Here is a 19,506-nt window from a genome sequence, read left to right as displayed (position 1 = left end):
TATCTCCCCCCTCAGCTCACACACAAACACAAACACATACACACATGTACAGACGAAGGCAGCCTTCAGAGAGGCCACTTCCCCTTCTGTTGTGTAACTATTTCCTGTTTCTGATAAAGTGACATCAGGGCTCCTCAGGGTGAAAGAGGGAGACGCCTAGGGAACACAGCAAGTAAGTATACAAATTTGTGTCATGGGTATTTGTGTTTGTGTATTTATACTTTGAAAAAAAGGTCAGAAGTCCCTCCATCAGCTTTAAAAGTCATTCTAAAGGCACCGTGAAGGCGTCGGCAGGGCGCACACAGAAACAGCTTGCCCAGTTCCTCTCACGGCATCACGTCATTCCTTCTCTATTGTTCTGCTGTAGCTGGTGGAGTGATGTCACTGCAGCGTTGTGGATGTGACACACACTCACACACACACACACACACACAGAGTCTCTAGGGCCTGTAATGGCAGGAAAGCCAATCCTGACCGCGGGTGTTGCGATAGCCGCTGTCACCATATCCTGTACGCCCAAATACAGTCTCCAGAGTGTAACGCCTAACTTCTGCTAAAGTCTGTGTCTGCGTCACGCTGCTGAACGTCTACAAGCTCAGTGATGTGTTTAAGTTTGTATTGTTTTTCTAATTTTTTTGTTTGTCTTTTTTTCCAAAAATCCGTTCCATAAACTTTGATTTGGTGTCAGTGTTGGAGCTCATTTATTTAAGTCATCTCACTGGAACATCAGCAGAACTATTTATTTTCCATTTTTGTTTGGAAAAGAATGATCTGAAAGTAATTCTCTCCTCGAGCAGTGATTTGAGGTCAGAGGAAAACTGGGACTCACAGTAGTTGCACATTTCTCGCCTTTCGTTGTGCTATGAGTCATGCTGCGTGTGCTGATGAGATAATAGGAGTTGTTGTGTAAAAGAATATTGGGGGAAACTGATCATACCACTCAGCGACAGGCACAGACAGATACTGGATAGACTACAGAGAAACACCCAGGTACAGTCTGAGACTGTCTGAGCTAATTGTGAGACAGGTAGACAAGACGCTGCTAGACACTGGGGAGTGTGTGTGTATGTGTGTGTGTGCGTGCATGCATGTGTGTAACCAACAGTGGACCAGATGGCATGGCTTCCAGCACTAGTGTCAGGACAGTGAGTCTGTCAGCCTGCCTGCAGCGCTCGTAGGAGCTAATTAACACTGAACTGATCTGAGACCTGCCTGTCAGTCTGCATGTAGCGGCGGTACAAGCTCATTAAAAACAAACTGATCCGCTGTCTGCCCTTCTCTGTTGGAGCAGCACAGTTATTACGTGTGTGTGTGTGTGTGTGTGTGTGTGTGTGTGTGTATGTGTCAGACTGTCCAACATGTGAGAGACAGAGAGAGAGGGAGACAGGGAGAGAGAGAGAGGGGTGAGGTGTGTTTTCAGTGTGCTATTGCCTTCAAGTGCTGCAAGGAAACCATGTTCAGGCCATTAGCATTTAGAATGAAATAACAATCCATTATGCCCAAGTGAACCTGTGTAGACAAACTCACCTCTGGGGAAATCAGACAAGAGCAGAGTGTGCACTCTCTTTTTACACACACACACACACACACACACACACACACATTCTTCACCTTTTCATTCCAGAAGACTGATGTGCTGGGTTCCTGCACATATTTAGCCTTTATTCTCACCCTTGCGCACACACACACACACTCATCTTAACGAAACCTCAGAAAACAGCTGTGAGCCGTCTCTCTCTTGGCCAAAATTAACATTCACTTTATACACTCACACTTTTACACAAAGCGAATGCACGGGCTTCTTATACATGCAAACATACTGTAGGCACATGCCTGCGGTGGCATTTCATGTTGAGGCTTAGCGGTTCCCCTTTTTTGGCCCCACACACACACACACACACACAGCTGAACATCTCCAACTGGGATTTTTAAGTAGTTCATCTGCTTTATGAGGGCCCGTCTGGTCCTGAAAGCCCCCCTTGGTGTGTTTGATAGCTTACCCTCTTCTTTTCCGTTTGTGTGTGTGTGTGTGTGTGTGTGTGTTTTGTACAACTGCTTGTTTGAGTGTATATATCTGTGTGTGGAAACTGATTCCTCACCAGTGCAATAGATTTACTGGTGCAGTAGCCCTGGGTGCTGAGCTCCTCCGGGGGTTAAGTTGTTTGGAGGGCAGGGGGTCTGCTGCATGACTGATGTGTGCAGGCCTCCCTGCAGGCTGCACAGATAGAGATGAAACTACCTCATGCTTGAGCACACACACACGGCCAAGGAGTGCCCCAGCGCTCCCTTAATCTCATACACCCTCCTCCCTTCTGCTCTTAACATCTAAGAAGCGCCTCCCTCCACCCTCCTCAATTTCACCTCCTCTGCCTTTCTTTTTTATATTTTCTTTTAGACATTATTTATTAGTCAAGGGCCGAGACAGACAGGAAACAGGGGAAAGAGAAGGGAATGACAACAATGCAAAGTATGGCTCCAAAGCTTCTGTTATCTATCTGGAAACAAATACAGGTGATATATGATGTGTTTCAGCACTGAAGCCAAAGCAATGCGTTATTTTATGTTCAAATTATGTTAAATAAAGACATTTTCTTAAATAAAATATAGTCGTAAGTTAGAAAAGATTTGTGATTCACACCGAGAAATATCTAAATGAGGAATGAATGCATTTTTTAATTAATTTTTTGATGCTTAATACTGTACACACATTTCAGTCAATACTCAAAAGGTATTAAGATTCAATACCAAGCCATTAACACACACACACACACACTATCACCCACCGCACCGCTGATGTCCCTTTGTGATATGACCGCATCATTTCGGCTACCGTTTCCCTATGGATTCAACCCCCCCATTACTTCCAGCACCCCCAGTTACCTAATCTCCCCTTCCTCTCCTCCAGTACCTCCCCCACCCTGAATTGCTCCATCCCTCCATGCATCCTCCCCTCTCTTCCCCTGGTGACTACCTCACCCCCCAGGCATGGCAGCTGTGTTCTCCTGTAGGCATTACATCACTGCAAGAGCAGCCTTGTTACTGATCCCCTGACAACCAGCACTATCAACACACACACACACACACACACACACACACACACACACGCACACCAATATACGTGCACATACAGATACACACACACACTTGTGCACGGACACATATGTTTGTGTTTACGCATATTGAAGCAAATAACTCTACCCCATCTCTAACCCCTGCAGCAACGTCTTCTCTGGCTTCCTCTCGCCTCGCTCTGTTCATCCTCCTTCTTCTGTTCAACCTTTATGCACGATTGCAACGCGCACTCGCTCACATACACACGGGTGCACAGACGCACACACACACACACACACACACACACACACACACACACACACACACACACACACACACACACTCTTCATCACCCTAACCTGCCCTATCCGGAGAATGACGTCTCCCCTTCCCATGATATCCTGACAGATGATCTGCGGTGTTGAATGACGCTCCTGTCGCTGCCTGTCTCACTGGGGAGGGACGGGGGTACGGCCTCTGACAAAATTTATTAAATGAAAAATGTTTTATTTATATTATGATATAAATGAAATCTTACATGGAAGCTTTTTACATAAAATATAATTCTATTCTACTTTTTTTGCTTGCATTGGTCATTTTTCGATTGGCATGATTGTTGAAAATTAGTGTCCAGAAAATTGTTGATCAGAATCAGTTGTTTCGTATCAGGTTATATCCTTAGAAACAAATTTCCATATAAGTCAGCCAAGAACTTTATTTGTACCCAAAGGGCATGTGGTTATCCACAAGTTAAAACAACTCAAAAATAAGTCAAAGTATGAATATATATTTAACAGGAAATAAAGGGGGCACCCTCAGGAAGAGCAGCAGGAATTCTTCCTCCAGGACAAAAAAAAACATCTAATATGGAGAAAATTAATAACAATATTAAGTTAATAATGTACAAAACATATAATATTAGGTGCAGTAAGTTAAAGAATTGCAGGCAAAGTGTGAAAGTATTTGTGGAGTGGACCAGAGAGAAGATAGCAAGCGGTTTCCAGGTCACACCTGTCAGTTTACATTGCTGTTACTTCAGTACATAACCTATTTGCACACTTACTTCCAAGGCTGTGCGTGCACACAAACACGCACACACACACACACTTGCACAGAAATAACATCTAATCTTTTTAACTTACAGCTAAGACAAAGGAAAAAACCAGGCACATTCAGTTGAAGTGGCAGTGGTACCTTTGGCAGGGTCACCCTCTAGCAGACTTAACACCCATTGCTTGTACATGAGCAACATTCATTCTCCATTACTGTTTGCAGCATTCACAACACACCTTGTGGCTTCCAGTGACTAGATGCTGTGCCATGTGGTTCTGGTCTCCAAGGCCCCTTTGGCCTTTACACACCGTCTCTCTTTCTGTCTTTTACCGCTATCTCATACTCATCTCTGCTTCTCTGCCTGTCTGTTTTGGCTCGTCTCTATGTGCGTGTATGTGTGTGTAAACCGTGCGTTGCCCCAGTAACAAGCCCTCTACCATAAAAGCACGCTCTAAATCTGAGAGATGTCAGCGGAGGGGGGTGCCCGGAGTGACCGTCCTACCTATTTCTGTCGCAGCAGAGCACACATGTGCCGTCAATAAAAAAGGCCTGGCTGTCATATATAGCATCTTGGCTGTAATCCTCTAATTAACACACCTACTATTCTTAGCCTTGTTACCTTGCTGAGGACTAGAGGGGGTGTAAAGTGAGTGAGGGCACGGTCTTTAGGAAATCAAAAGAGTTTGAGAATTCAAACATCAGCGGCTGCTTTGTTTTGTCGCTGCTGGCTTCAACTGGCTGTGGGTTTGCAGGTGTTGGGAAAAGTCGGGTTTCAAAGCCAGTTTTATGGCTTCGAGCCACACAGACAGAACAACCAAGCCGAGGTGTTGATTCAAACCGGGCCGATGATGGGCCTGTTTGAAGCATAGTGACCCCAGCTGACCACAGTGGAGTGCCACGCCTGCTCCAACCATCTGCAGATGAGGAACAAAACATGTGTGTGTGTGTGTGTGTGTTTGTATGAGGACATAAGTTTGTCACATTGTGGGAACTCACCTCCTTTATGAGGACAAAATGTCAGTCCTCAGAAGGTAAATCCTTAAATTTTCGGGTGAAGATGTGGGTTAAGGTCAGGGTGAGGGTTAAGCAAGCAGTGGATGTGGTTATGGTGAACTGAATGTGAGAATTGAATGTAAGCTTATGTAATGTCCCCAAAACTAATAGAAACAACTGTGTGTGTGTTTGTGTGTGTGTCTTCTGAATGTGTGTTTGTTCTTGGGCCCTCCCAAAACCAATGTCTGCATTTTTCACAAAGCTCATCATCACCAAGTGACCTATTTCCTCTCCCGCTCCGTCTCTCAGTGACCCACAGTTTGACAGAGGGTGACGTAAGGCTGTTCTCACCCGTGTGTGATCATTCAGGGGTCTACAGTGATGAGATGAGGTCAGTCAGTCAGCATGCAGCTGGCCCCCTAACTAGACAGCTTGTATAAGCTTATTTGCCTTTTTTTGGAGCTGGGCTCACTATGGCGATGACTTAATGTACTCGAAGCCCATCTGACCTGGTTTGAGTGTAATCAGTATAGCATGAGGTCTCAACCTGAGACTGAACAGACAGTCCAGGACCTTTCACTGGCCTGCTCATGACAGCCACTGTTTTAAGGAATCTGTGCTATGTTTCACCATCAAGAAGTTTAATGACTTAAAATGGAAGCCAGAAAAAACCTGCCATGTGAAACTGGTTGTTTTTAAAAAAGCTGTACCCGCATAATAATTCGTAAACTTTCATTGACATTCGGTCTCCTCCAGCGGTTCTGTTAAGTCCTGTGCTGCTTTGTTTCCATCGCTGGACTTGTGGCCTACATGTTTGTCATTCCATAGTAAAGTACCAGGAGTCTGTGGCCTGTCAAATGGATGATGTCTGCCGACCGCAAGCTTGTTTGGTCTTCTCGTCACCTCTGGTCATCCCTTCCTCTTTTGTCTGCTTTCTTTTCCTTTCTTCTTTTCCTACTCCTCCCTTCTCCACAGCCTCACTTTCTTTCTGCTCCCCTCTCCTCTCCACCTCTCTGCATGGTGTCCAAACACCGGCGCGGTAGACATGAACCAGCGCAGGAAACACAGTGAAGCCACACACATTCCCTCACCTTCAGAGACAAATCAGCTTTCAACACACTGACACAGTGTTAATCCCCCCTGACCTATGCAGCCACAGTACATTTAAGGCAATCAACCAAATGTAAGCCTATGTAACCTAATACAAGTATTCAGCTTCTGCTAAGTGATGTGCTGTAAAGCTTCTTAAAGGGTAATAGCATCTTTAGTTTTGAACATCATATTTGGTTTATAACATTAATTAACCGTGAAAGTGAAAAAGGACATTTGAAATGTCTTTTGAAAAACGAAATTCAGCATCTCATGTCTTTATTATTGCTTAGAAACCGTCGAGTTCACAAAGCCTCAGCAAACATTCAAACATCATCTTTCATACGAAGTCACACTGTCATGCACAGCAACACAAGCCTCTTTTTAGAAGCCAAGCATTGTCCTATCTACCCTGTAATCAACAACACAGACTATTCAGTCTTGTAGCAGTGGGTGTATATCTATATAGCTGTGTCTTCGCCGCCATCCTTCCCCGATAGAGGCCTGCCTCCGCAGCTAGGCCCCTGAGGTGGCCGCATATTTGTTTGGTGAGCAAGGAATGTGGTTACATGCCTTAGACATTAGCTATGACGGAGCGCTGGCTCCACAAGAGAGGGAGGGTGCAAGGGAGGTAGCAGAGGAGGAGGAGGAGGAGGAGGAGGTGGAGGAGGAGGGAGGGTAGAGTCTGAGCTCACGGCAAGTGAGCTCATTCACCCTCAGAGCTCGAGGAGAGAGTGCAGCTCCGTCATCCTCTTTGCAGAGCGAGAGAGAGAGAGAAAAAGAGGGGGGAAGAGGGAGGAGTGTAAGCCAGCGACTGAGCGAATGAGAGGCAGGGAGAGCGGAGCGGCACAACAATAGTGGGCTGCTCTTCTGGCTGTGGACTCACAGAGACAGAGAGAGCGCTCAGAGAGAGACACAGACGCTCTGTCAACCAGCTGCAGGCCGATTACAGCTGGTTTATACGTACAGGCATCACAGACGACTCACTTTTGCTCTCCCTCTTGCTCTCCGTGTGGGCGACCATTCTTCGCAAAACCACAGAATTGCTAAATACTGACGCAGGAGCATTTTAGGAATTTTTGTGGTCATTGCATGGGATTTTGGCCATAGGTGGACCAGAGCAGCCTGTCCACAGACATTTTGGACTAGTTTTTGTTTGACTGGGTCTGTTCTCTGAGGGTCACCGCCTGGACACTGGAACAGTAGACTTCAGAGTGGACTTGAGCACCAGCAGGAGTTTTGTCCACTTGGGATCTGTACTCGGACTGTGGACTCACCTTAACCAGCCCTCTGAGAAGAGCGCTGCTGTTTGTTTGTTCGGACATTTTTGTGTGGCGAGGGCTGAAGGAAGGAGCACCAGAACCTTTCCAGCTGTGTGTGTGCGCGTGCGCGTGTGTGCGTGAGACAGAGTGTCTTCTGGGGGATGCCTCTGGATGTGGTGATCGCCCCAGCGGAGGACTGTTTTTGGCCGGACCTACAGGACACAGACATGAGGCTGAAGATTAGGGTCCGCCGAATGAAGGAGGGGAGAGAGCTACGAGGTGTGTATCCACCTGGATTTAGAGCAGCAGAAGTGATGTGTGTATGTGTGAGTGTGTGGGTGCGAGGTCCATTTCTGGCAAGTAGCATGTTGAGGATGTAGGCCTTTGCATACAGAGGTTACAGGGCTATCATACATGGTGAAGATGCATGTGGAGTGTGATTGAATGTAATATAGACACACAAGTTGCAGGGGATTTGGCTGTAAAATACACAGCTGTTGGATACAGTTTAAGCTACTGATAATGGTTTGTGCACTGCAGATGAATACAAAGGCACAGTAAGCTCTCAGGTATTGAGGTATTCCAGTCCAGCCATGCTGCAAATGAAAGATAGACGTGAATTGAATTTTAAAGACGGGCACAGGATCAATAGTGAGATTTACCACTACAACAGGCTAAGAGAATACATCGCAGGGACCCAGCAAGACCCGTTAATTGTTTTCCCACCTTTTTGTTTGCGCACTTAATGTGTTTAGAGAGACAGAATAGGAAGAAGGAGGATTAAGAGGATGACATTATGAAGACGAGAAGCGATGAAGAGGAAAGAGAGGGGAGAGAAAAAGGGCCCAGGGGCGACGAATGAGAGCCATGACCCACGGTGTGACATAGTGCTCATGCTCTCTCAGCCTGTGGTCATTGAGATGTAAAACTATCACAAAGGCTCTTTCTCTTTCCCTTTCTCCTGCTCTGCTCTTGGCTTTTCTCTCGCTCCTGCTCACTCGCTCTCTCTGCAGAATGGTGTCTTGTGGAGATTATGTTATCAATATGTGTGCAGCGTGCACTGCAGGTGTTTAACATAACACCTTTCACACAGAGCGTCAGGCAATACAGAGCTATGGTGCTGGGGGAAAATCCTTTTTATATACCAACACCCTCAGAAGCATATTGCACAAAACATCTGTACTCATTAAAAGGAATTTGCCAGGGTTCTAGTTTGATCCTTTGAGTCATAAATGTATATGAATATGAGTGGAAAGTTTGTATGCAAATGTGGCTGCTGCATGCATATCGGTGCACATCAGAAAGCCGGTTCTAAGCAGTTTGCACAGCAGCCCTCCACACCTGCCACACTTCACACTGTTACAGTAGGTGTGTGTTTCTTTGTGTGCGAGCACATGTGCACATACAGTTCATCTCAGCCAGGTTTTGCTGCTGGGAGTGTCAAAGAAGTAATTAGCTCAGACAAAGCTAGCAAAAAAAAAAAAAATCACACATTTGCCATCAGCAGGTGAAAATAGAATTGTGTCTGTCACTGGTTATTTTGAGGCACTTCACCCTCTCTCTGTGGAAATAGACTTGTGAATGCAGGCTAAATTACAGGGGGGTTTATAGCCCTGTATTGCAGTGACACAGTACTGCTGAAACAAGAACTGATCAAAGTGACATACTCCTGCTATCTGTTCAAGGAACAATAAACTGTTTAACCATCAGCCAGAATGACGTGTTAATAATACAGTCATTCCAGGCTGTCACCAAGCTGACGCCCTACATGAAAAGCGATGACCTCATCCCGCTATCCTACCTATGCTCTGTCAATATGCACATTTTCTGACAGACGCGGCCCACTCTGCCCCAACACACACGGCCATGGCTTCTCCAGGCTGCAGCAGTGCCTTTGTGGAGCTGAGTGGGACGTGTGTGCAATGATGTCATGTTGGGAGGGTGAGGGATGGTGGTGGGGGGTTGTCACATTGAGATGCTAATGTCCCCTCATAGTGGAGGGGACAGCTGGAGGGACACAGAGGATGGCGTCATGTCTCCCCTGATATGAACCACAGAGGGGAGCGATGGAGGGGTGCGGGGTACTCATTCAGGCAGATCAATGCCCCTAGGCTGGGGAGCGTTATTTGTGTGTGTGTGTGTGTGTGTGTGTGTGTGTGTGTGTGTGTGTGTGTGTGTGTGTGTGTGTGTGTGTGTCCTCTCCATTAACAGACGAGTTAAAGAGGGCAACTGAAAGCGACTGAACAGTATGAAACACACACACACACAGGCGAGTGGGAGGGGGTGAGCTTGTATTGACGAGGCAGTCAATTGTACCAACAGCGGTGATGTAACAGCAGAGCTCCCATTAACCACAACCGCCAGGCAGGTGTTGTGTGTCTCTGTTCGTCCGCTCAATATCTCCGGGATTCCACTTCCATTCATCTTTCAGCTTTCTGCATCGATTCTCACAGCAGCGCCGCTGCCCCAAAAAGACAGATATCCTCTCCTAAACACACACTTTTCACCTCTGTGGCATAATTACCTTCAGCATCTTTAAACTGAAATGTGAATATCAAGTTAGTTGTAGGAAATGACTGACGAGGAGGGGAGGGGGGGCGCCGCTCGCTACCAGTGAACAAAGGAGGCCTGAGTGCTCGGCTCTGACAGGGCAAGAGAGGAAAATAAGCAGTTGCATAAGTGATGAAGTGGGCAGAGGAAAACGGAAAAAGGAAGTCACCGCTGGCTCGCGTTGCCGATGGCGACACAGTGCCCTCTTTCCCAGTTGCGTGTTTTCTTTTCTGCCCGAACATTTTCTTCTTTTTCTTTTTTTTTCTTTCTTTTTTTTTTTTTTTTTTTTTTAGTGCGTCTTCAGAACTGGGTTAGTCACATCCTGCCCAAGAACGTTTTCCAGAAGTTAAAGATACATAACGTATGGCTGTGCAAAAGGTGATCCAGTCATTCAGATAAAAAGTTTGAAGAGCACTTTTGTGTGGTATGACAGGTTTCCTTTGTTCAGCACACAACGTGTCTCGGTGGGATGTCAGCATGAGACACGCATGAAGCATGTTCGAGAGAGGCTGGAGCTTATCTCTTGAGTTTTATGTAGCAGTGTGTTCGTCTCTGCTGATTATCATGCTGCACCGAAGGTGAACTCATCTCCCAGTTGACTTTCTGATGTCATCTTCATGGACAGCTGGGCTGGTGTGTGTCACGGGGTATTTTCAGTGACCTCACTGTGAGTGTACGGTGTGTGTGCCTTGTGTGTGCCTTGTGTACTTAGATTGGAATGGACGGATGTGTCATCGTTGTCTTTTGGAGAATGTGAGGCCACGTCTCTTTGGGTTATTTGCTGTTCGCTGCTGTCTGTGTGTGTGCGTCGGCGGGATCATGTGCCCTTTGGACGCTCACTGTGTGTGTGTGTGTTTTATTCCATCTTGACAGCACTCAGGGGGACATGATGAGCCAACTGTCATCAACATCACTGCCCTTCTTCGCCGTCATGGCAACCTTAAGTAGAGAGGGGTCAGGTGACGAGGTGACAATAGCACGCTATCTCCTGTGTGACTAACGTCCATTAGCGCCAGCCATGTAAAGCTTGGACCACAAGGAAGGTGTTTATAATTGTGTTGACGTAATGTCGCTGTAATGTAATAGCCCTAAGAAGCAGGCAGGCACACTCAGTCCTGATCTCTTATCTCTGACTTCAGTCTCCCTTCATGCCAGTAACCCCTTACTCACTCCGGCTCGCCGGCCTTCCTGCCCTTTTGATGTTTATTTAGCATGAGATGACGTCGGCTACAGTAATCAAGGCAGTAATTATTAATCCAACCACATACGAGATCAAAGGGCGGGAATATTTGTGAAAGAGTATTCTCATTCATGTGTTCACTTCCGTCTTCTTCCCTCCAGTAAACACGGACACAAACTCTGTCTCCACTGTGGAATGTCCTGTCTTCTGTCCTTCTAACAACTCTCTAACAATGTCCTCGCACAGAAAGGGAAATGGTTGCTGTATGATGTCAGGCTTTTCCTGTTGATTTAACTCTCCAGGAACATGCCACTTCCTCACACAGATACAGTATATGCCTGTGGCGGGCGCTATATGTAGCACCATTTATTTTCTTTGCATATGTGTGTATGTGCGTGTGTGTGTAGGCTCCACACCAGCAGCTTGGGAACAGAGAAACCAGGAAGAAACCCTTCAAAGAACTACCCTTCCTCCCTCTGTTTAATCAATTAGTGACACTGTAGCACCGCCCATAGGATCACTAGAAAGAGCCTCTGGTGGAAATTGTACAGTGCCAAAGCCAAACTGTGAACTACAAATGGCTTTTTAGTTTACTTTGAAGAGGCCAAACAGGTTAGATCATGGACACATGCGAACACAGCAGCTATTCCTCAGACTCTCCTTCTCTGCATTAAGCTTTCCTTCCTGTTTCTTGTCAGGTATCTGATCGCTCTTTCAGCATCTATCCATCTACCCCTTCCCTCCATTCCACCCCCCATGTGGAGCGCTGATGTCATTGCTCCGCCGGTTGCCATTAATAGCTGGAAACAGACAACCCTTCTTCACTCTGCTCTTAAAGGGACAGTGTGCCCAGAATAGCATTTGGTCATGAGGATGCACCCAGCCTCAGAAGCTGTGGTGTGGTGAAATAATGCCAAATACCAAAGCTGCTATTCTCTGACCGTTTGCACAACTTCATGTTGCAGCTTTCAAGATCTCATATCTGTTGAGTGCACAGTCCATGCTGCTGACAATGTGTGCTCTGTGTGTGTGTGTGTGTTGGCCAACTGTTGCTACATGAGTAGTGCAGCTGGGTGTGTGTTACAACGGAAGGCAATGTCCTGCCTCACTGTGCTGTGTGTGCTACTTTAGAACAGTGATGTCATGTCTCACTCACTCTCACTCTGTGACAGTGTGTGTGTGTGTGTGTGTGTGTGTGTGTGTGTGTGTGTGTTGCGCTACGTCCCAGATTAGGTTAGGCAAGGCTGAACCTAGATTAGGTTCTAATCTCCTTTCTGGGGCTCAGGGTTTCCTTGAAGCACTCCACTCCCTTCTACACACTCCTCCTCAGCGAGGTCATTACCCATTCCTAAACACACACACACACACACACACACACACACACACACACACACACACCTCACCCCCTCTCATTGACCCCCACCCTGTAGTTACTGCAGTTATACAACCGCAGTACTGCAAAGTAATGATGAGTGAGGATATTTGTGTGTGTGTTTGTGTGTGTGTGTGTGTGCGTATGTAGACAGAGAATTACAGTGAGAGTGAATATTGAGCATTGACTGCAAGATTATATGATGATGTCTTCAGATTGTATCTTGTTATTATGTGTTTATGCATATGTATTACTGTGTGTGTGTGTGTGTGTGTGTGTGTGTGTGTGTGTGTGTGTGTGTGTGTGTGTGTGCGTGCGCGTGTGTGCATGTGTGTGTGTGCGCTGTGTGGTTGTCAGGGGGATGTTACTGGGCCTCTGTCCTGGCCCTGCACCTGTGGCCTCTCTCATTCCCCCAGCCTGACGCAATGCACTGCTACAGGACATGAGCTCATGCAGGAAACAGAGCCACACACACACACACATATACACATATGCCAAAAGTGGAGCCGCCTGCCTCTTAAAGGGCCAGACACACACATTCCTGGCCGCCCAGCCATTAACCTAACTTGCACACAGAAGCACAGAGAGCCTCTTTTTTGCTCCTGTTGCACTAAGCAGGACCCAGACATTGTAGCCCAGATTCGCCTCTGAAAGGCTATAGAGCGTCTGTCTGCTCTGCTAATGGTGGTGCAATGTTCTTGACAAGTTCTTTGCAGAGTTCCCAGTGTGTCGTGTGGCTGCTCTGTGGAAAACCATGAGTGTACCTGACCAGTTCTCTCCTTCTCGTCTGTCTCTGCAGGAGGCTTTGCTGCTTTCTCCTCCTGCTTCCCCGGCCTGTGTGAAGGGAAACCTGCCACTGCTCTACCTATGAGCTTGTCCCAGCCCTGCTTGCCTGTGGCAAATGTAGGGCCCACTCGCATCCTGCCGCATCTGTACCTGGGCTCACAGAAGGACGTCCTCAACAAGGTAGAATTTGTTTTTGCATCGTTTCACTCATTTTATCACCATCATTGAATAATTACTAACTAGAACTAATTTAATCTCTGTCTCTACAGGATCTGATGGCTCAGAATGGTATCACCTATGTGCTGAATGCCAGCAACACCTGCCCCAAGCCGGACTTCATCAGTGAGAGCCACTTTATGCGCATCCCAGTTAACGACAACTACTGTGAGAAATTGCTTCCCTGGTTGGACAAAACGAATGAATTCATAGGTAAGATGAGGGAAAATCTAATAAAATAATAATGTGTTTGGATTGAAGGTGAAGATTAGCAGTAAAAAGCCAAATAGCCACTGAGGGAAGTATCCTAATAAGGAAGTGAATTCCTCTCAAGTTATGTGTTGAAGAATGACGTGATATTCAATACAACATATCTTCACATTGTCACAGGTGATAACTGTTCACGTGCAATTTTAGGTAACAATAGCATCAGGTATAACACATCCGTTCAGATGATCCTCTGCACTCTTCCAGGAAATGTCAGTTCGCTTTCAATAGACGTCGATTGACTCCAGAGACCTTGTACTAAACATGTGTATTCATACCTGTTCGTTTCCCCCCAACAGACAAAGCTAAGGTGTCAAACTGCAGAGTCATTGTGCACTGCCTGGCTGGAATCTCGCGTTCAGCAACCATCGCCATTGCATACATCATGAAGACAATGGGCTTGTCATCAGATGATGCCTACAGGTACGCTAGCTCCTCCCATCTACCACCAGCCGAGCTAAGGTGTCAGCCCTAGTAAAAAGGCAACTCACTGTTGGAAGTAATGCTAGACGATTTTCTCATCCTCCCCCCAGTCGTGAGAAATGAAATTGTTAGATGGCTGCCAGGGAACCGAGTGTGTACAAAAGGTTTTGCTTTGCCTTGTCGGGACAACCCTGGCACAGGATTATGTATTGTGCTTCAATAAAACTGTTCACACCCTACGCCTCGTTCATCCAGGAAAAATCTTGGCCACAGATAATACCCAAACTGTTTACAAGTGTGGCCTTGTTAAAACTGCTTCCCTGTGACTAATATTTTTCAACTCTTTTCCTCCTTCCAGGTTTGTAAAGGACCGAAGACCGTCCATATCCCCCAACTTCAACTTCCTAGGTCAGCTTCTGGAGTTTGAGAAGGGCCTGCGATTGCTGCAAGCTTTATCCTCTGATGACAAGATCTCTGAAAACAACACCAAGCAAAGCTCAGAGGTTAATGGAGTCAGCACAGGTTTTGAGATGAATGGTCATCGCAGCAACTATGACTCATCTGTGGCAGAGCCACACATCCCACCAGAACCCAAGCTGCCGTCTCCCACCTCCCTCCAGCAAGGCTTCAACGGCCTGCACCTCTCTGCAGAGAGGATCATGGACACCAACCGGCTTAAACGCTCCTTCTCCCTGGACATTAAGTCTGTCTACTCCCCGAATAGTCCCCATTGCCCCAGCCAGGCACCCACACACTCTGAAGACGTCCCTAAGCTGTGCAAGCTTGACAGCCCAGGAACAGGCACCTCCAATGGTGTCTGCTCCCAGTCTCCCGTCCTAGACAGTCCTTGCTCCTCCGATTCACCATTCCCCTCACCAGGCAGTGGGGGCAGCATTGGAGGTTTGGGGTTTGGAGGAATTGAAGGAGTCCATCGGTCTGGTTCTTCCTCATCCAGGCCCAGGAGGAAACCCAAACACTGCTCCAGCAGTTCCCCAGTCCACTCCCATCCACACCAACCTCCACAGTCCCTCAGCTTATCACTGGACAACAAGAGCCCCAGCCTGGACGAGAACCTGAAAGGCTCCCTGCTCCTGTCACTACCCTCCCTGCCCACTGTGGGGTCTGGGGCCATGTGGACCAAACACAGAGAGACTGTCCAGGCCACCACTCCAGTTACTCCTGTCACACCCACCACAGATGCCCCCTGGCACTTTGGGGCAGAGGAGGGTGGTGAGGGAGGGATGGAGCTGGGGGGAGGAGTGATTGGAGGAGGAGAAGAGTCATCGGTGAGGTTTGGGAGCAGCTCGGCGTATGTGGCGTTTGGGTGCAGCGAAGGCGTGCGGTTACGAGACAAATCCCAGAGGGAGAAGCCATCAGCACCACAGACACAGAGAGACCACCGGGACTCCATGTCATCGTCCACAGTGAGCATGTCCAGCAGTGCGAACACCAACGGGCCCGCGCCAGAGAAGCAGTTCAAGCGGCGCAGCTGTCAGATGGAGTTCGAGGAGGGCATCTCTGAGACGCGATCCCGAGAAGAACTGGGGAAGATTGGGAAGCAGTCAAGCTTCTCTGGGAGCATGGAGATCATCGAGGTATCCTGACAGATAATGGACATAGGCAGAGCTGTCCCTTGGGGGCACAAATGGACCTGGTTCGAGGGAGTACAAGAAGAGGACATATGACAGGGAGCAGAAGAGGCTTTTTTGTGCTCCCCGCAGAGACAGTGTTAAAGACTTCAAATGAGAGAAGGACAAATAGATACACAAGGAGAGTTAATGTGAAGAGGTTAGCAAGTGAGCTAGCATTCACACCTGGACAGACGGAGCCTGTGATGTGGTGCTTAGCAGACCTTAACCATCCTGAACTCTCATGCAAATCTGAAGAAAAGTCTGGGGGAGGGTGGCGTAAAGGGGGTGACTGTAGGTACTGAAACTCTTAATTTTTCTTAGCTCTGTCACAGATAAAAATAAACGACCCAGGGCAAGTGTAATGTTGCATCCTTAATATATAGAGTATCCCTATTTTGACAGAGTTCGGACTCAAACTGCTTGCCTGCGGTCAAGTGTAGTGTGCTTCAGTGGGTGTATAGCTTGTGATTTGAACCAAGCCCTGTGTTTCCTCCCAAAGCGTCACCCCAGTGTCAGAAAGCCTCAGAACCTCGCACGGCTACACCCAGCCCCCCCACTCCCCCACCCCTCCCAGTGGCTCTGCCTGCTACAGACTCTGCATAACAACATCAATAACAATAACAGACTCCTTAACAGCACCGTCTCCTCACATCACCACGGCACAAGGCAGCGAGATCCCAAGGACTTAATCTAATGGCGGTACTGTATCCAAACAATGAAGGATCCTCAGCACTTTGTTGCTGAAAAGACTGAGTTGAAGACTCTTTGCGACGGGCAGTGTCCCCCCCCCCCCAAAGCACAGTGTGTCTCTCCTGACTTTGGCTCCCGTGTTTCTAGTGTTAACATGATGGGACTGAGGTTTCGGGATGGTGGCGAGGGTTCGCTTTTACAGCCCCTCAGCTCCTTTATAGACCCCCGCCCCAACCCCCTCCCACTGCCCCCAGTCACCACCTTTGGTCACCACTGAGCATGCACCAGAAAGGCTGACTACAGACAGACAAATACTATATATACAATATGAATATATATAGCAATTTTAATGGACTTCTAATGGACTTTTTTGTTCAGTTATAGTTTTAATTTATTGTATTGGTTCATTCTGGTAATGAGAAATAATATAATGTTTTGTGGATTTATTTCTTTTTTCTTTTGTTGAATTATTATTATTATTATTATTATTATTTGCTGTATGGTATTTATGAACACACACAAACAAATACACACATTCAACAAAATCAAGCAAGCAATACGTGCTGTTCCTTTTTTGGGGAGAGTGATGTATGACTTTTAAATGCACTTTTCTGCTTTCTGATAACCAAGTTATCCCAGTTACCCCTCACACTCTGGCAACAGGATACTCCAAAAGACAAGTCTGGAGTTTTGTTTGGACAAATGTAGAGCCTCTGTTTTGTGTTTGGAGGGTGGTACAGACAGCCCGCGAGTGCGATCTATATGAACAGGATCTCTGTTTTGGCTCATCTGCAGTCTGTATTCATGGATTCATCTCAATCGAGGTTCTGACTGTGTGCAGAGGAAGACAAAGTAGCCGCGCACACTCTCGTCCCTCATATACAGTAAAACATTTTCTACCAGTTTCACGATGGCTTGCATGACAACAACTATATGCAAACAGACGCACGCTCTTTCACAAGTTTAAAATGTATAGACTTGCACCGAGTGTCCTCTCTGAGCCAGCACCAGTTCATCATCATCATAGCGTATCCCACCAAAGCTGAAACCAACACACACACACACACACCCCCTATACTGTATGCACTTACATATATTTTCACACATGTAAAGCATAGGCCCTAAACACACCCTTTTGTTTATTCTCAGGGGATCTTTCAGTGAGCCAAGCCCGGCACAGGGTACACAGCTGCTGGTACATCAGCACAATGCATGTCCATAAAGCTCCCTCGCTTTCTCTCACTCTCTCTCTGTCTTTTTATTTTTTTTGCTTTTATTTCTTTTGTTTTCCAAAGCTTTGATAAAAACAGCGAAACAAAATGGAAAGGAAAAATGAGGATCTTCATATCTTGAGGTGAAAGAAATGAAAACTTTGCTCTCCTGGTGCGAGATTGTTATTTATTTATAATGCAAAATGTGTTTATTTTTCCTTTGACCCTTGATTAGCTTTTCTCTCTGGTGATCTCTGACCTTTGACCTTGGGCTGCTGCAGCAACAGTAAGTTCAGATAGATTCCTTTGTTCCCCCGAGGCTCAAGCAACCTCTCCTCTCCTCATCCTCCTCCCTATATTTTTAAGAAATGTTGTTAGAATTATTTATGACATGTAACAAAGATGATGCAGGCTGTCCCATTTGCTAAAATTGTTGTTATCAATTATTATTATTATCATTATTATTATTATTATTATTATGTTGTGTAAATAGCAACGCATCTAAGAACACTGATGAATTTAGATGAGTTTTTAAAAGAAAATCCTGATACCTTAGGCTGCTTGACGCAAAAATACCTCAGGTTCTATTGAAAGGCTTTTCCTTCCCCTGTACATGTTTTGTGAAAATGAGACAAAAATACAGACATGACAAAATACAGACTCCTCTCTGCTTCTTCTTCTTCTTGTGTGCTTACGTGGGGGCTGAGCGGGGCTGGGAACAGAATTCCACTGAACAGACAAACAACACATTACCACATGCCGAGTCCAGTAGTCTTCTTGCTATTGATTTTGTGTTTAACCAATTCCACTCTGACTGCACAACACGGCTTCATTGATTTTTGTTTTCCCTCAGACTGGGCCACATGCTTCAATATGCTGATGGGATGGTGAATTATTTAAGAGCGATGATGTGTTCAAAATTGCTTCGTTGAGAAGGCACATCCGCCTGATTACAAAGTGTACACCAACTGATTGCTTATAGTATAATAATCGCTCATTAACAAGCAAAAGCAGCAATGCCACCATGTAAAAATGCTCTGTTAAAAGTTAAAAACATTCATTCAGCTTTAAAAAAATCACACTTTGTAATAAAAGTATTATCAATAAAAGTATCATAAGCTAAAGGTGCTTAAATATATGTACAGGCACAAGAAGGTTAGATTAGATTAGTTTAAATACAGGTTGGGTGGAAGGGTGAAACAGCTAGCCTAGTACTGTTGTGTCCATCCAAAAGTAACACAATCTGCCTGCCAGCACCTCTGAAACTCACCAATTAATACTAATAATGTTGAGTAAAAAAGAGAAGTTGGGTGTTTATGAGAGGTTGGACAGAGCCAGGCTAGCTGTTTCCTTGTTTCCAGTCTTAAGATAAGCTAAGATAACCTGCTGCTGGCTGTAGCGTCATATTTACTGTACAAACAGCAGAGCGGTATCCATCTTTGTCTGACTCTCAGCTAAAAAGCAAATAAGCATTTTTCCCACAATGTACAATATTTCCCCCTGAAAGGCTGTGGAGTGCAACGCAGCAGAAACTGATTACTGAAGTGAAATACCTCAAATTAGTAATTTACTCCAACATGAAATGATAATCATGATTCTGAAAATGGAAAACAGATGTGTGAAAATTGAGAAATACAAAGGCTTGTGACAGAGGAAAAGTGCAGGTATGCCGCAGGCTGGCGACCAGTCTGTGCTTCCATCAGGAGGAAGAGACACCTTCACAGGTGTGTGT

The 19,506-nt window shown here is 46.2% G+C and overlaps 1 protein-coding gene across 3 annotated transcripts in view; it reads left to right on the top strand.

Annotated features, from left to right (window-relative positions):
• Positions 1-18,421, top strand: part of dusp8a (dual specificity phosphatase 8a) — a 45,549-nt gene extending 27,128 nt beyond the window's left edge. For 2 of the 3 annotated variants that reach the window (XM_041939845.1, XM_041939846.1), the window contains exons 4-7: positions 13,350-13,516; positions 13,606-13,765; positions 14,119-14,242; positions 14,601-18,421. In XM_041939845.1, the coding sequence (XP_041795779.1) occupies positions 13,350-13,516; positions 13,606-13,765; positions 14,119-14,242; positions 14,601-15,846 (1,697 nt within the window). In that variant the 3' untranslated portion in view covers positions 15,847-18,421. Of the gene's footprint in view, positions 1-6,916; positions 7,728-13,349; positions 13,517-13,605; positions 13,766-14,118; positions 14,243-14,600 lie in introns of those variants that run through there. The other variant, XM_041939847.1, reaches the window with a different exon arrangement.
• Positions 18,422-19,506: the final 1,085 nt, after the last annotated feature.

Source organism: Chelmon rostratus, chromosome 6, assembly GCF_017976325.1.
Source record: "Chelmon rostratus isolate fCheRos1 chromosome 6, fCheRos1.pri, whole genome shotgun sequence".
Taxonomy (NCBI): domain Eukaryota; kingdom Metazoa; phylum Chordata; class Actinopteri; order Chaetodontiformes; family Chaetodontidae; genus Chelmon; species Chelmon rostratus.
This window is presented reverse-complemented; position numbering and strand designations above follow the sequence as displayed.